This window comes from Vigna umbellata, chromosome 5, assembly GCF_029865625.1.
Source record: "Vigna umbellata cultivar VRB3 chromosome 5, Vumbellata_1.0, whole genome shotgun sequence".
Taxonomy (NCBI): Eukaryota; Viridiplantae; Streptophyta; class Magnoliopsida; order Fabales; family Fabaceae; genus Vigna; species Vigna umbellata.
Genome location: NC_142169.1, coordinates 40,418,459 through 40,434,607, shown reverse-complemented (window position 1 = coordinate 40,434,607; position 16,149 = coordinate 40,418,459). Strand labels below are relative to the sequence as shown.

Genomic DNA, 16,149 nt, shown 5'->3' with positions numbered 1-16,149 from the left:
CCCCATTACAACCATGAAAAGACCTTTTGATTTGAACATGCGTATATGCTTGAGTGTTGATATTAGAGGCTTGCCAAGTCTATTTGTGATTGCTTTCTTGAGTGCATTGAGTGACATTGATTTACCTTAAACACTTGAGAGAAACACTGATTGTGTGCATCTGTGAGGCTCTGTTGCTTTTGATTCATCTCTTGAACTGATTGACTGCTTTCCTTGTACTGAATTGTTTGGATGATTCTTTGAGTATCTGCTTTCGTTGACTCTGTGTTGGATTCTGCCTATACCTTTTACTGTCCAGATTTCGTGAGAATTGTGCAACTGTGGTTCTGTTTTGGAGTCTTTGTTGTCTGTCTGTCGAGTCTGTGTCAACTCCCTGATGTTTGAGTAGTTCCCTGGTTTTCGTTTTGGTTTTGCCCAGGAGTCCAAAAGACTAAGTGTGGTCTATTTTGATGAGTCGTTATTTCTTGAATTATATTTAGTTTATTGCACTTAAATAAACCAGGGAATTGTGTTTAATTGTTTGTTATTTCCCCGTTTTCCGAATTTCGCTTAATTTGGTCAGAAATTTGTAATTGTGCTAATTTGGATTTTCTGAGCTGATTAAGTGCATTTTTGAAATGCAGGAAAATTTCGGAAATACATTTTGGGACATCAGGAAGAATGCCAAATAAATTCAAGACTCTCCAGACAGACATTTTTGAATTAATTAAATTGTAATTCAGTAGTTTAGAATTTCTGTATCAACTCTTACATTTTGGGTCAATTTTTGGTAAACTAATTTAGACCCAAAAATTAGAAGTTAGTGACTTGGACCCTAGGATTTTAGTGTGTGGACCCTACCCTAAAAAAGGGACACACGGCCTTAAGACAAGAGAGCCTAGCCGCCACGGGCGTTTTGTTTTTTTGCACTGTTTACTAGTTTTTCTCTCGGCTTGTGTTCCTGGGGGAGGGGGATGTTTACGAATTTTTCATGATGAATGAAAGAAAAGGTTTCATTTTTTTTTACTTTGCTGATTGCACATGGGCCTTTATTTTTATTTTCTTTAGTTCAAACATTTTAATTGGAAGCATTGAAGCTGGAAGTGACACGGATGGAAGTAAGCACACGGTGTATTGATTTTCTCGGATAAAGAGTGAAGTGGTAATGTGTTGGATGCAGCAGCAAAAGGAATGGTAGCAGTAGGTGTCACAGCGTGGGAGAAACACGCAGCCTTGGGATGGGAATCTGGAGCAGCACATGCTTTTAGCAAAGTTTATTTTATTTTAATGGGAGAAGATAAGCATGTTCACGTGTGAGCTGGAAGCAACATCCTGGAAGATGAGGCACGGGTCCCGCTGATGTAGAAAAGAGAATGATCTTTGTTTTTATGAAATGAGAAGTACATTAGGTGGGAGAAGATGGGACGTTGGCAGCAATGTTTAATCATCTAAAATGAAGAAAAGGATGTGGTGTCACGGAGGCATTCTAGGATGCACACATTCCAATATTTTTTGTTATTAAAGCTTCAAGTGTTTCTTGCTGGAACGGAGAAGAAAAGAGAGGGCACGGCTGGAAGCATTAAAGGGAGGAAGCATCACAGTAGCGAGGGCACGACTTCTAAGAAGAAAAGAGAATTGTTTTTCCAATTGTTTGAGAATGAAAAAAAGTAGCAAAAATTGGTGGTGTGCACGGTGATGGCTGGAAGAGTGGTCCACGGGTATTGGATGCATTTCCTTTATTTTTTTAGCATGAATGGATAACTTAGGAGTAGCAAGGTACGGTGATAACATCAATTTTAATTGCTTTAAATTCCTTTTGCAAAAAATGAGTGGTTAATGGTAGAGAAGTTTATTTTCTTTTATTTCTTTTGCCTTAAAATATTTTATATTATATGTTGAAATGATCTTCTTCTTTTTGGTGGTGAATGTGTAGGATAGCTTACAACATTGTGCATTTAATGTTCTAGTTTAAGTGTTGCATTTGAATGTCTTTAATTGTATTCAGTTGTGTTTAATTTCAAGTTTTAATTTAGTTCATTTAAAATCACAAAAACATTTTCAAAACCCCCCACTACGTGTTTGACCTATTGACTGAACCACATTTGGTCCTTGAGAGACGACCTAGGAGTCACTTCCTAGCACTGTACTGCATTCTTTTATGCAAACAACTTTTGTGAGAGGTGCGACCCGCTCATCAATCCTCAAATTCATCATCATCAGCATCATCATCTTCATCCATCTCCATAGCTGAAGCTTCAGCTGCTCTAGCTTTGCTGCCTTGTACCTGCTCTTCTGGCCAAGCTACCACATTATGAAACTCCTCCATAGTCCACCTGTGTGTTGGAGGTGTATCATACATTCCAACAATCATCTCAGCAGTGGCCACCTGCCCTCTGTGGATAGACTGTAATTGTGCACCTAAAAGAGACATGTACATGTCCCTCATTTGGAAAGGTTCTGCTTCATGTGTCTCAGCACATGCCTGACTCTGTGCTTGCCCTCTTTCTCTGCGAGTACGGCGTGGTGGAACTGGATGAGCTGCTTCCTCACCTCCACAGTATTGTCTATAATAAGCCTCATCAATTGCTTTCCTTGGCCTTTCAAATGCAGTATTGTCTATTCTATTTTTTTTTATTTGAATTTTTACTGTTCCAATTTCATTTTCACTGTGTTAATTTCATTTTACTGTTTTAGAATTTGCTTCGCCGTTTTTAATCCAGTCGTGTTTAATTTCCAGTCAGTTTAATTTAATTTTATCCGCACAAAAACAATCTTTCAAAATCCCCCCACTATGTGTTTGATCTGAGACTGAACCACATTTGGTCCTTGAGAGACGACCTAGGAGTCACTTCCTAGTACTATACTGCATTCTTTTATGCAGAACTTTTGTGAGAGGTGCGACCCTCTCATCAAAATGGTGCCGTTGCCGGGGACCAACGGTTCAGTCTTAGGTCTTTTGTTGTGTTAGTGTCTTTTGTTGTGTTAGTGTTGTGTTGTGTGATGTGTTTTAGGATGTTTAGTTAGTCTTGTTTGGGTTTACTTCTTTTATCGATTTTTGTGTTTTTAGATTTTTATCATTTTTTGTATTTTGTGCATTTAGTTGTTGTTTCTGGAAGTTTCAAATTATGTAAATAATGGTTTTCCCCCATGTTATGTTTCTATATGTTTGGTTTAATCTTTGTTTGAAGTGGAAGTCCAGGTCTGAGACAGGTTTTGCACTACAATAGAGGAGATGACAGATTCTCAAGACTGGATATATGATCTGATCAAGAGTCTTCCCAAATTCCATGGGTTGGCACATGAAGATCCATACAGGCACCTCAAGGAGTTTTGTTTGGTGTGTTTGTCGATGAGGCCTCCTGGTGTTTCAAAGGAGACAGTGTTGATGAAAGTGTTTCCAATGTCCCTTCAAGGTGCAGCAAGAGACTGGTTCCTATACCAGTATCCTTTTGATAATTGGAAGGAAACACAACAGAGATTCCTCAACAAGTTCTTTCCAGCAGCAAAGGTAATCAGCATTAGGAGGGAGATCACTACCATTGAGCAATTTCAAGAAGAAAGCCTGGCAGATTATTGGGAGAGGTTTAACAGGCTCTGCACAGCCTGTCCAAACCACCAAATTTCAGAGCATTTGCTCTTGATTTACTTTTATGAAGGGCTCCTGGACAATGAAAGGATATTAGTGGATGTAGCTGCTGGTGGATCTTTGATGGACAGAACTCCAACAGAGGCAAAGAAGTTGCTCTGCAAGCTGGCGGGTCAAAATCCAAGTGAGGTAGTAAAGGAAAAACCTGAGCAGGTTTACTGTAAACTTGAAATCCCTACTCATGTATCTGAGGTTCAAGTAAATTTTAATGCTTTTGAATTGGTAAAACTTGAACCATTTAAGCCTGTTCTGGATTCTGATATTGATACACATGTGCACACTCATGTTGTGGATTCATTATTCCCTGTAGAGCACATTGACATACCTGATGTTCACTATCCTTGCACTGACCTTGATTTAAATGATAGCCTTGAGGATGCAGCTGATGACTTGGAGATTGGTAAGAAAATTTTCAATGAGCAAAAACAGGTTTATTCTAAACTTGAGATTCCAAACACTTTACCTGATTTGCTTATGCATTCAAATGCCTGTGATTTAATGCACACTGATTCTATAGGATTCATGACTGATACTGATACAGATTTGATTGACCATTCTAAACTTTTTGATTCAGTATCAGCCATTGAACCCATTGGTCTAAGGGTTGTTTTGAATGGACATGATTGCCGTGATGAAATTTTGAATGATAATAGCCTTGAACTGACCTTTGATTCTGTTGATGATGCATATATCAATATTGATTTTGAGGTGGAAACTGTGCAATCTGATAACTTTATAGAGTTAGGACTGAACTTTGATCTGACACAGTTCTCTGAGAACTTTGAATGTGATTGTGAATCTGGTTCTTGCCCGATCTGTATTGAAATTGATTATGTGTTACAGACAGATTCTAAGCGTATAACAGATGCTATTAATTGTGAGTTTGATGACCATGCTGCAGAATTAAATGAGAATACAGGTGCTGACATTAAGGAAATCATGATTAATGAAGGAGAGTGTACTGCTACTTCTTTGATTGAGCCAGAGATCTCCATTCCGATGTCACACACTGAACAACTGCCAGTGGAAGGAAAGCTACTGATGGAACAGTTTGCTGGGAGAAGAAAGAAGAAACATCTCGTTTTGGATGATATGGCAGTACTGATGAAGTTGGTCCTCCTCAAAACTCGTTTGCTGGATCCTGTGGTGGAAGACATCTCCCTGAAAGTCCAAAATTGGCAACTGCCACCATGATCAGGGGAGTTTCCTTTCTCTCTTCTCCCCCTTTCCCTACTTTTATTGCACTTGTCCATGATCTGTTCACTGTTTTGATTTTCGATCTTATGCTTATGACACATTGAGGACACTGTGTAGTTTAAGTGTGGTCTATTTATTGGGGGAGATTCTGATTTTACTTTGATAGCTTTTGTTTTCTTTGTTAAATTTTTTCTTTTCTAGGTTATTTTTGTCGTGTCTTGTGTACAGTTTTACATGTTTCTCTTGATTTCTGGACTTTGTTTAGGTTGTAGATGTGTCTTTCACTTCATTGATACTCTGATTTGTTTGAAATCCTTGCTTTTCTTTGCTTGGAAGATGATCATGATGTTTGAGAGTTGAATTGATTGTGACACAAATGCCCTGTGTGAGAATTTGAGCCACTTTATGTTCTTTCTTGTGTGTGATATGTCTCTTGATTGCTTGCACATATGCCTTGGCTTGACTTTTGTTGATAATTCTTGATTGATATGCATGTTTGGAAGTGATGAAGGCAATTTTGTTCTTGAGCCTCTTTAGCCAAATAAGCTCACCTTGTTCTAATCCTTTGATAAACACTTTTGAGCCTATACTTTCCCCATTTCTTTGTTTTGAAGCTCATACACTAGCCCTAAGTGGAACAAACCATGATTACCTTAACCTTAGGGAATTTTGGAGCTTTGGAAGTGTTTTGGGAACAAGTGTGGTCTCTTGGGGGTTTGTGATGAATTGGCTGGTTGGTTCCTTTTTTTGTTTTGTGTTTGTAAATATGTTGTGTATCTTGTCTCTTCCAGTTGTGTCCTAAAGAGTGAGAAAAGAAAAAAAAAGAGACAGGATGGAAAAATGATGAGAAAAATGAGAAAAAAATAAATAATTTTGTGAATAATGGAGTCAAGAAGAGGATTGAATTAGAGGTTTTGGGTGTGATTTGACTGTGTTTACACTGGTTCCCCATTGCTCCTCTATTTCTTTTGGTTTATAGCTTCTCATCCATATGTTATCCTCCCATGTCCTTGGCCCCATTACAACCATGAAAAGATCTTTTGATTTGAACATGCGTATGTGCTTGAGTGTTGATATTAGAGGCTTGCCAAGTCTATTTGTGATTGCTTTCTTGAGTGCATTGAGTGACATTGATTTACCTTAAACACTTGAGAGAAACACTGATAGTGCATCTGTGAGGTTTTGTTACTTTTGATTCACCTTTTGAGCTGATTGATCATTTTGTCATGATTTGAATTGCTTGGATAATTTCATGAGTATCTGCTTTCTCTGATTCTGAGTTGGATATTGTCTACCTCTTTTCTTTGTCCAGATTTCTTGAGGAATGTGTAATTCTGTTTGTTTCCTTGTGAGTCTTTATTTTCTGTGTGTCGACGTTGTGTCACCTTCTTAAAAGTCCTTTGAACTATTCCCTGATTTGCGTCTTGATTTTGCCCAGGAGTGCAAAAGACTAAGTGTGGTCTATTTTGATGAACCAATATTTTCCTCACTTCACTTAGTTTAATGTGCTAGAATTAGTCGGGGAATTATGCTTAAACGTCCGGTATTTTCCTGTTTTTCCTAATTATGCTTAATTTGATCGGAAATTCTTATTTTAACTAATTTGAATTATCTGAGCTTATTATTTTGCATTATTAATTACGGGAAAATTTTGGATAACTTTTTGGGACATTAGAAAGCTAAATGAGAAATGGAAATTGAGCCAATGCATCTTAGCCATTTTTATTTTCGCTGGCTGCCGCGTGAATGTTGTGTCAACTTGTGTGTCTTCGTTTGAGTTCAATTCTTATCCGTTTTCCATGCAATTTTTTTTCATAGTTTCGTCTGGATGTCTATTTTAACATATAGTTTTTACTTTGTTCAAATTCATTCTGTGCTGTTCCCAGTATTTATTTTACTCTCATATGTCAGTCCAGTGATTACTGCTGTTTGAGTGATTTCTAATCTGTTGCATTGTTTGCTTGCTGTTTAGTAATTGTGGTGGCTGGAATTGATAATTGGACAGTGCTAAAACCTCCCAACACTCTTAAACAAGGCATACAACAGCTTGGCTTTATTGAATAGCAAAGAAAAAAAGAAAAAAGCAGCCACATGCACATCACGGCCCACATGGAAAGCTTTTGGATTTTAAAATTGGAATTGGTATCATGTGGAGTGTTCACGGCTGTCTCAAAATTGATTGGAAAATAATAGCATGGCCCCATGGACAACTCACGTTGGCACACACACCAAAACCTCACATATTTTGGAATCAAAGTTGGGACCACCACTTGGAAGCATACGGTGATTAATGAAGAGCATAAAGCTGCCACGTCTAGCACCTTTTGGAGAGGAATACTTTGTTTTTAATTTTAATAGCAAGAGGCAGCGTATGGGTCCAGCAAAGAAGCGGTCCAGCATCCAAGGGGCAGCTCCCATCCAAGCTTCAACACGGCCCATGAGAAGCATCCAGCAGGGGGTGACGGTCCAGAAAAAAACAGGGGTGCACATCATTTCAGCAGCTTGGCACGGTCCAACATTCCTTCACAGGGTTACAGCCGCCACTTGAGTAGGAGTTCATTTTTTTATTAGTTTGGAGAAGGGATGTGAGGAGGGGGCCGTGAGCTTGGGATGGTTGGAGAAAGAAAGAAAGCTGTCACTTGGAATGGAGGATGATGTTGCTTCAGTTCTTGATGTCTTCTCATCTGGTTTTGAAAATTTTTCATTTAAGCTTTTGTTCATTTTCTGTTTCATTCATCTCTGTCTCCATAAACTGTAATTTGAATTCTGTGTTTGTGAAAGTTGTTTTGAGAGCTTTGTAATTTAATCCTGAAGTGTTTTCTCTTCTTTAGATTTGTGGTGCAAGGTTACGGTTTGTTTAAAGAGCTATTCTCCTTCTTTCATTTAGTTTTATTTCATCCAGTTTTGATTGAATCCTCACTACAAAAAAGTAGGGCATTACCGAAGGCCAGAAGCCCTCGGAAAATGCCAAAAGCCGTCGATAATGGATGTTTACCGAAGGCCTATCGACGGCCAAAAATCCTTCGGTAAATCCCTTGTCGCTAACCATTACCGAGGGCTTTCGCCCTTCGGTAATTACCGAGGGCCATAAGCCTTCGGTAATTACCGAAGGGCGAAAGCCCTCGGTAATTACCGAAGGGCGAAAGCCCTCGGTAATTACCGAAGGGCGAAAGCCCTCGGTAATTACCGAAGGCCGAAAGCCCTCGGTAATTACCGAAGGCCGAAAGCCTTCGGTAATTACCGAAGGTCGAAAGCCTTCGGTAATTACCGAAGGCGAAAGCCTTCGGTAATTACCGAAGGCCGAAAGCCTTCGGTAATTACCGAAGGCCGAAAGCCCTCGGTAATGAGCAATCGAGGGTATTTACCGAAGGGCGGAAGCCTTCGGTAATGGGCAGACGAGGGCATTTACCGAAGGGCAAAAGCCTTCGGTAAAATGCAGAGCAGGTTTCAGAGAAATGGTTTTCCCTCTGCAACCCAGACCTGTATAACAAATTTCATTTACAAACAGACCTGCATAACAGTTTTCAAACACATACAAAGATGCATAATGTGCATCTCAAAGATCCAATCAATGATCAATATCCAAGGCACATCAAATAATCCACAGGACATCCATTAATGTATAAATAATGTATTTATAGTTCAAACATAAAACAATGTAACACAAGGATGTTGTAACATCCAAAGTCTGTAAGTACATCTAACATTGAATGATATCAACTCAAAATGTTCTAATATCCAAATGTTTGTCTAACAAGTAATAAGAAAATGAAACCTAATAATGTACATAACTATCATCAGAATGATTTTCATCATCCTGCTCCTCTATTGATGGCTGGATTGGTGTGGGTTGGACTGATGAGGGTTGGACTGATGAGGGTTGGACTGAAGTGGGCTGCTGAGTGGCAGCAGGTGATGACGAAGGTCGTGATTGGGTGGGAGGGATATTTTGTACGTCCTGTGAGGTTTGAGGCAAGACAGTCATGACCAGGGCCTTAAAATTTGTAAACTCTGCTCTGAGATCAGTGAGCTCCTGGTCACGTTGATGGAGTTCCTGCCTGAGTTGAAGAACCTCGTCAGGAGTACTGGTGGAAGAAGAAGGCTGGTGCTTCAGAGTACCTCCTCTGGATGCTGTATAGTTTGCAGCAAGCTGTCCCGCACCATAGACTCGTCCCTTTTTCTTCCCACCAACGGTGTCGATCCAGCACTGCGTCCTACGGATGTCATCATCTGCATTACTGGCATCATCCGGTGTAGGAGCTGACTCATGTTCAGATCTAACCTGTGAAAGTCTCGTAGAAAAGTCTTCCTGTTGAAACATTAAAAGCAATGTCAGGGAACGATAGTATAACATAAATGAACAATTACTAATAGTGTTATTTGCTTACATGAGTCTTCCGAGATCTTTCATCAACAAATTGATTAGTTCCCTTCCGAACATGAGTCTGTGCAAAGACCTCATCAACATGGACCGCCCGTCCTAGAGCCTGTGCCTGTAACATAATTAAGAATTACAAGCGTACATATGAAATACAATATACATAACTTATTTATGAAAGAAAAAGTTATGTAATGAGATTATACCATACGAATGGCATGCTCATGAATGGTGATCGACCCACCAGTATGCAGGGTGCCACCCCTTTCAGACGCTCTGTTCCGCTGGGCTTTGGCACACTTATTGCGGAACTCTACTGTATTCCAATGGGCCAGTAAAGAGTTCCAAATGTGCTCACCCAGCCAGTTAGGGCGCTGTCCTGCAATCCGGGCATCCCTAAACATCTCTGACAGCCGATGAGATGCTTTCATGTGGAAATTTCTGTGTATCTGAGTTTCATGTTCAGGTTTCCACTGCACCTTCATCTGTAACATTAAAGAGAACAAACATTGATTACAGAACATACTAAAATAAGACGGACATTAGTGTAATAGATTGCTCACCTGAAAGCGCTGCCAGAATGGCTTTCTGTCGTCATGAGGTATTGCTCCCCAAGTAGGCCATGGAGTTAAAAACTGTTGCTTTATTGAACGTGTGATGGCCTGGGAAGCAACCCTAGATGGAATAAACCTGCATAACAAAACTCATTTCAATTACAATATGGTTTAAACATCAAATGATATCAACAGATTATAAACTTACCCTTTACCATAGGGCTCAATCCATGGTCGATCATGGAGGGGCGGGTCAAGATCTTCAGCATCACCACTTGAATCTGGATCACCAAGTGGTGTGACAGTCTCAGAAGGAGGTACAGAAGATGAGGAAGGTATAGAAGTAGGGTCAGGGAGAGGAGTGGGGGTAATAACAATAGGGGGAGGAGTGGGGGTGGCAATAAGAGGAGGAGGAAGAGGGTCTGCTGCAGGGGTTGTAGAAGGGTGTGCTGCAGGAGGAGGAGAAGGGTCTACTGCAGTGGTAGTAGAAGGGTGTACTGCACGAGGAGGAGGAGTAGGGTCTACTGCTGGTGTAGGAGTCTGTATACTAGGGGTAGGAGGAGGCCCCACAGATGATGAACTACCGGGAGCAGGGGTAGGTAGTCTAGCAGGCACCCTAAGTACATACTTTGGTGCCTGCCGTTTCCTCTTTGTAGGCCTTGCTACCCCTTTTCCTTTATCAGGACGCTCTGAACCTTGTCCTGTCATTACTGCATTGAAATGGTTACAAACAAAGCGAATAAATATAAATAAATAAAGAAGGATGAATTGTTTTCAAAGTCAATGTACAAGTAATTGCATACAACTTAAAGATGGTATTTTAGATAATGGTAATGAAATGATAGTCCAATTTGCTACAATAGATGTTCAACATTCAATCATCGTCATCATGATCATCATCTTCATCTTCATCTTCATCTTCATCATCGTCTTCTTCTTCTTGTTCTTCTTCTTCATCGTCATCATCATCATCTTCTTCTTCTCTTGTTCTTCTTCATCTTCTTCTTCTTCTCTTCTTCTTCTTCTTCCTCTTGTTCTTCATCACCTTGTACTGTTGCTTCTAATTCATCTCCATCACCATCAGGGTCGACCAATGCGGTTATACGTTCAACTTCGATAATTTCTCGTGGTTGTGACATTTGGTCAAGTTGGTAGGCTACATCTTCCTCAACTACATTTGAGTCTATGCGACCTCTAGGCTTCGTTTGTATTGCTACGGCCCAACCACGCTTGTCAATATTGCGAAATGGTGGATATGGCACATAATAAACCTGTCTCACATTAGATGGTAGAATGAAAGGATCAAAAGGCCCATATCTTAATCTCTGGTTCAGTTCGACAATATTAAAGCGTGGATCGACTCTAGTACCAGCTCTAGAAGGATCAAACCATTCACAATAGAAGAGTACCACTCTGTTTGGAGAAGTAGTGCTGTTGTACTCTAACTCATATATTTTATGAATGATGCCGTAGAAATCATCATAAGACCCCTCTGTTAGGCCCTTGACATACACACCACAATTTGATGTTTTCTTTCCTTTAGACCATTCATGTGTATGGAATTTGTAACCATTGATGAAGTAAGTGTGCCATTCTTTGACACATCTCATTGGCCAATTGGAGAGATGTCTTAACTCTTGAACCGTGGGAGTTAATGCCTGATTAAAAACCTACAAAGGTAGTAACAAAATTATAAAAGCAATAGTCAAATTAACCTTGCTCTAAACGTAGGAAAAACTACGGACCTGATTTCTAAACCAATGCGGAAACTCTGAGTGTATTCTAGCAGAAGTATTTCCTTCTGCGACTTGCTCAGCCACAACAAATGAGCTGGTACAAATGAAATTCATTAGTGTATAACAATTAAACCGTTTGAAGATTAGAGATGGATGATGACATACTCAAGGTACGTTTTACTTCACTGCAATTGATCAAGACATGGACATGAGCAGAGTTGAATTCAGCATCAGTTAACCAGTGAGTGAATTCTTTCCCTGCGTGACGGCCTGATTGTCGGAAAACTGATAATGCACCTTCACGTGGTTCAACTTGCCATTGCATTTCATTTCTGACATGAGTGGGAGACAACATGAAGTTCTTGAAATAATGTGAACAAAAATAAGTTGTCTCTCTGTGCAAGTAAGCTGCACATATTGAGCCTTCCACTCTAGCTTTATTTTTAACTGACCGTTTGGATTCTCCCATAAACCTTTCAAAGGGATACATCCACCTGTACTGCACGGGTCCCCCAAGCCAAGCTTCATATGCAAGATGAATTGGAATGTGCTCCATTGAATCAAATAATGCAGGAGGGAATATTCTTTCCAATTTGCAGAGAATAATCGGGATATTTTCATCCATCTTTTTAAGGGATTCTTCCTTTAGTGTCGTGCAACACAAATCTTTAAAGAAGCTACTGATTTCTATCAGTGGATGTAACACGTGCATTGGCAAACAACTGAACGCAAGAGGGATGAAAGTCTCCATGAATACATGACAATCATGACTCTTCAACCCTTGAATAGTACCGTTCTGAACATTGGCACATCTGGACAAGTTAGAAGCATATCCATCTGGCATTCTAAGCTCCTTGATCCATCCACACACTATTCTTGTCTCGTCTTTTGACATGGTGTAATTTGCTTTTGGTTTAAATAATCGGCCGTTACCTTGTGCCTTCAACTCTAAGTCTTTTCGTGCACAATAGAAAGGTAAATTTTCTTGCTTTCTCATTATCTTTTGTCTTACCTTTAACATTCATAACTGTGTTGAAGACATTGTCAAAGAAATTTTTTTCTGTGTGCATCACATCGATGTTGTGTCTTAGCAAGTTGTCCTTCCAATAGGGAAGTTCCCAGAATATGCTTCTTTTAGTCCAATTATGCCATTCCCCAAACCCTTCTAGCCTATTCTGACCAGATTCAGTCACTTTTGGATAGTCTTTCACTCTTCTCCACACGTGTGATCCAGTCAACTTTGGCGGGGGCATATCCGTTTCAACTTGTCCTTTTCGAAATGCCTTTTTGTTTCTTCTAAAGGGGTGATCAATGGGCAAGAACCGTCGATGGCAGTCAAACCAAGTACTTTTCCGGCCATGACTCAATTGGAATGACTTTGTATGTTCCATGCAATGTGGACAAGCTAATCGACCATGTGTGCTCCAACCAGATAACATGCCGTACGCTGGGAAGTCATTAATAGTCCACATCAAGGCTGCCCTCATAAGGAAATTTTGCCTCCTTGAAACGTCATACGTCCAAACACCATTCCATAACTTCTTCAAATCATCAATCAAAGGCTCCAAGTAAACATCAATCAATGATTTGGGATTAGATGGACCTGGTATTATACACGATAAAAACATGTAAGGCTTTGTCATGCACATCTCAGGTGGTAGATTGTATGGGGTAACTATCACGGGCCAACATGAATACGGTGATGCAGACGCCTGAATGTACGGGGTAAACCCATCAGAGCATAGACCAAGTCTGACGTTACGCGGTTCACTAGCAAAGGATGGATGTTTACGATTGAAGTGCTTCCAAGCTTCACCATCAGAAGGATGACGCAAAAGTCCCGGAGTTTTGTTACCATCATGCCATGTCATGTGTTCTGCTGTTTGCATTGAAGTAAACAATCTTTGTAATCTTGGAATTATAGGCAAGTAGAACATGGACTTTAATGGAATTGGTTTTTTTTGCCTCCGTCCAGCATGCATTGTCTGATATCGAGGTGAGCCACAAAACTTGCATTCACCAACAATGCATCATTTTTGCCACTGTCATTGTCATAGAATAACATACATCCATTAACACAACAATCAATCTTCTTCACATCCAATCCCAACTTTGAAACACATTTTTTGGCTTGGTAATAATTCTTCGGCATCAAATTGTTTGGTGGTGTCAAATCTAACATCATTTTGTATAGAAGTCCACTGCTTGAATGGGAACGTTCCAATTAGATTTGCCAGCCATGAGTCTAATGCACACTGACAATTTTGACTCAGATGAACCTTCAAATACAGGTAGATTTGCCTCTGTCAGTAAATTGTAAAACCTCTGCGTCGTTTCATTTGGAGGCTCTTCATCATGACTATCGTCTGCTTCTGCAGCATGGTGACGAAGAGCATGGTCGACCATCTCTTGCATGTAGGCAAATTGATCTATCTCACATGTATGTACAACAGTATTCGAACCTGATGCAAGCCGTTTTTCAGCTGCAGTGGAGGTCGAAGGAATTTCTTCACCATGAAATGTCCAGACCGTGTAATTAGGCATGAACCCTTTTTGGTAAAGGTGAACTTTGACGACTTCATCTTTCAGAATGCTTGTACATTCGCACTTGATGCATGGACATCGAATCCCTCCATCAAGGGCATAATATTGATATCGTCGTGCCGTCTCCACGAACTCTTCAACTCCGATGACAAAAGATTCTTTCAAACCTCTCCTTCCACTATAACAACGGTCGTACATCCATCCACGATGGTTGGGAAAATGGGCCATGTTCTGTGACAAGCCAAACAAATACAAACTTAGCCAAAACAGCAACACTCCATGTGACATAAGTAATAAACCTATTACTACTGAAGTCGAACATGGAAGGCAATTTCAACACTATGGTCATAGGCATTCAATAAGGGCATGCAAAGACAAGTCCTCAGTATTGAAATGCATTAAACATCCTAAGGGGTTGTGTATTAAAGTTGGAGGAGACAACTTATTACACCTGAAGTTCTCTTGTCTAGAGTACTTCCACATATTTTGTACGTTCTAAGTGTTTATAGTATTTTTACCCTTCTCATTTCATTGAGAATGTGTGTAGTACCATAAGATTTTAAATGACTACTTAACTTAATCAAGTTGTAGCCTAATAAATGAAAGACAATATACATGAACATACAATATAAAGATGAACATAATTTAGGCAATCAAATATCTATAGAAGCATGGATATATAATACATATAAACATAATTTAGGCAATGAAATAGCTATAAAAGTATGTACTGACAATCACATTAGTTAAAATACCCAAAGTATTTATGTTCTAAAAACTCAAACTTTGAGTTTAAGGTAATTCTTTGCTTTTGACATGTTTCCTAGCTTCATTCCACTACTACTTTACACATGGTAGGATGTTCACATTACTTCAAATAAGTGTACATTAGGTGTGGTTGCAAATTCTCACCTTTTAAGCACACTTTTATACCTTCCAACTACTCAAAATTTTAGTTGTACCTAATTCTTTGCTTTTAAATAGTTTCCTAGGTTTATTTCACTACTTTAGACATGTTAGGATCTTCACATTACTTAAATTTAGTCTACATTAGTTGTATTTGCAATTGTTCACCCTTTGAACACACTTTTTAGGTGCTAAATACTAAAACTTTTAGTTTTAGGTTATTATTTGTTTTTCAGTACTTTCCTACCTTGATTTCACTAAGTTATACTTGTTAGGATGTTTACATACCTTAGAATGAGTCTACATTAGGTGAAATGACAATTTCTCACCTTATAAGTACACTTTTATAGGTACTAAAAAATGAAACTTCTAGTACTAAATAGTCAAATCTTATATTTCTTTGTGTTTTCGAATTGTCCACTCATTTCTATCTTTCTTTTATGTTTTAAAACTTGTGTACATACTTCTTTTACTGTTTTGGTTACTACTTTAATACAGTTTGCATTATGACCACTTTTAGTGTATTCTACTAACTAGTTATAGGTTCTAGGGTGTCATATTTTGAGTTCTAAGTTGTTTTTGTAGTGTGACTTTCTCATTAGCATTGATTTACCATCCTAAACTTGTTGTTGTGAAGCTTAATATATATGTATGTGTGTGTGTGTATCCTGGATGAAGACTTTGGTGCTGTTTAGTAATTTTGTGATAATTTTGGGACATGAGCTATAAGCGCTTAGAGAATTGTTCTCAGCTTTGAGGGGATATGATGGGGATAAAAGTCCCTTGTTTTTCATTTTTGTCTCGTCATGGTTGGGAGGATCTAGAATCATGTATTGTGTTATCATAATCAATTTTGTTCCATTTGTAATAGCTTCAATTTACATTTTTTTATTTACACAAGTTCTGTACTTTTACTCTTAATCAAATCCCCAGATTTATTTTGGCTGCTATTTTGTTTGATATATATCCTACCAAAACAAAAGTTCAATAATTGTAGGGAGTGTTATCAATGGATGAGAATTGAAATGGAATAGTTTTCACTACGTGGTGGGGTTGCTCCTAAAATGAAGGTTGGCTTTTGGTTTGATTTGGATACATTGTCCATTTTGGGTGTGAAGCTAAGTTACCTTGCCACATTTACCCAGCCAAAGTGGTTGTGAGCTAGGCTGCCACTGCCTCAACTTAATAAAGTGGGTCACTACTCATTAC

The 16,149-nt window shown here is 39.1% G+C and overlaps 1 protein-coding gene across 1 annotated transcript; it reads right to left on the bottom strand.

Moving 5' to 3' along the window:
- Positions 1 to 8,537: 8,537 nt before the first annotated feature.
- LOC148198348 (uncharacterized) lies at positions 8,538 to 14,405 on the bottom strand. Its single transcript, XM_088114909.1, has 6 exons — positions 13,953 to 14,405; positions 9,963 to 10,464; positions 9,764 to 9,890; positions 9,407 to 9,685; positions 9,211 to 9,315; positions 8,538 to 9,131 (listed from the first exon to the last, which is right to left on the bottom strand). The coding sequence occupies exons 1-6, from the start codon at positions 14,320 to 14,322 to the stop codon at positions 8,598 to 8,600; spliced, it is 1,917 nt and encodes a 638-aa protein (XP_087971035.1). The 5' UTR covers positions 14,323 to 14,405; the 3' UTR covers positions 8,538 to 8,597.
- Between the last annotated feature and the right edge of the window lie 1,744 nt (positions 14,406 to 16,149).

What these genes read in the sequence shown, in the direction of transcription:
- LOC148198348 (XM_088114909.1), bottom strand. Translation starts at nt 14,322, where the DNA reads ATGTCACATGGAGTGTTGCTGTTTTGGCTAAGTTTGTATTTGTTTGGC. An exon ending in TGAAAAACGGCTTGCATCAG is followed by an intron (nt 10,465 to 13,952) that starts GTTCGAATACTG and finishes ATTTCAATGCAG; the next exon opens with TAATGACAGGACAAGGTTCA. An exon ending in ATTGAGCCCTATGGTAAAGG is followed by an intron (nt 9,891 to 9,962) that starts GTAAGTTTATAA and finishes TTTGTTATGCAG; the next exon opens with GTTTATTCCATCTAGGGTTG.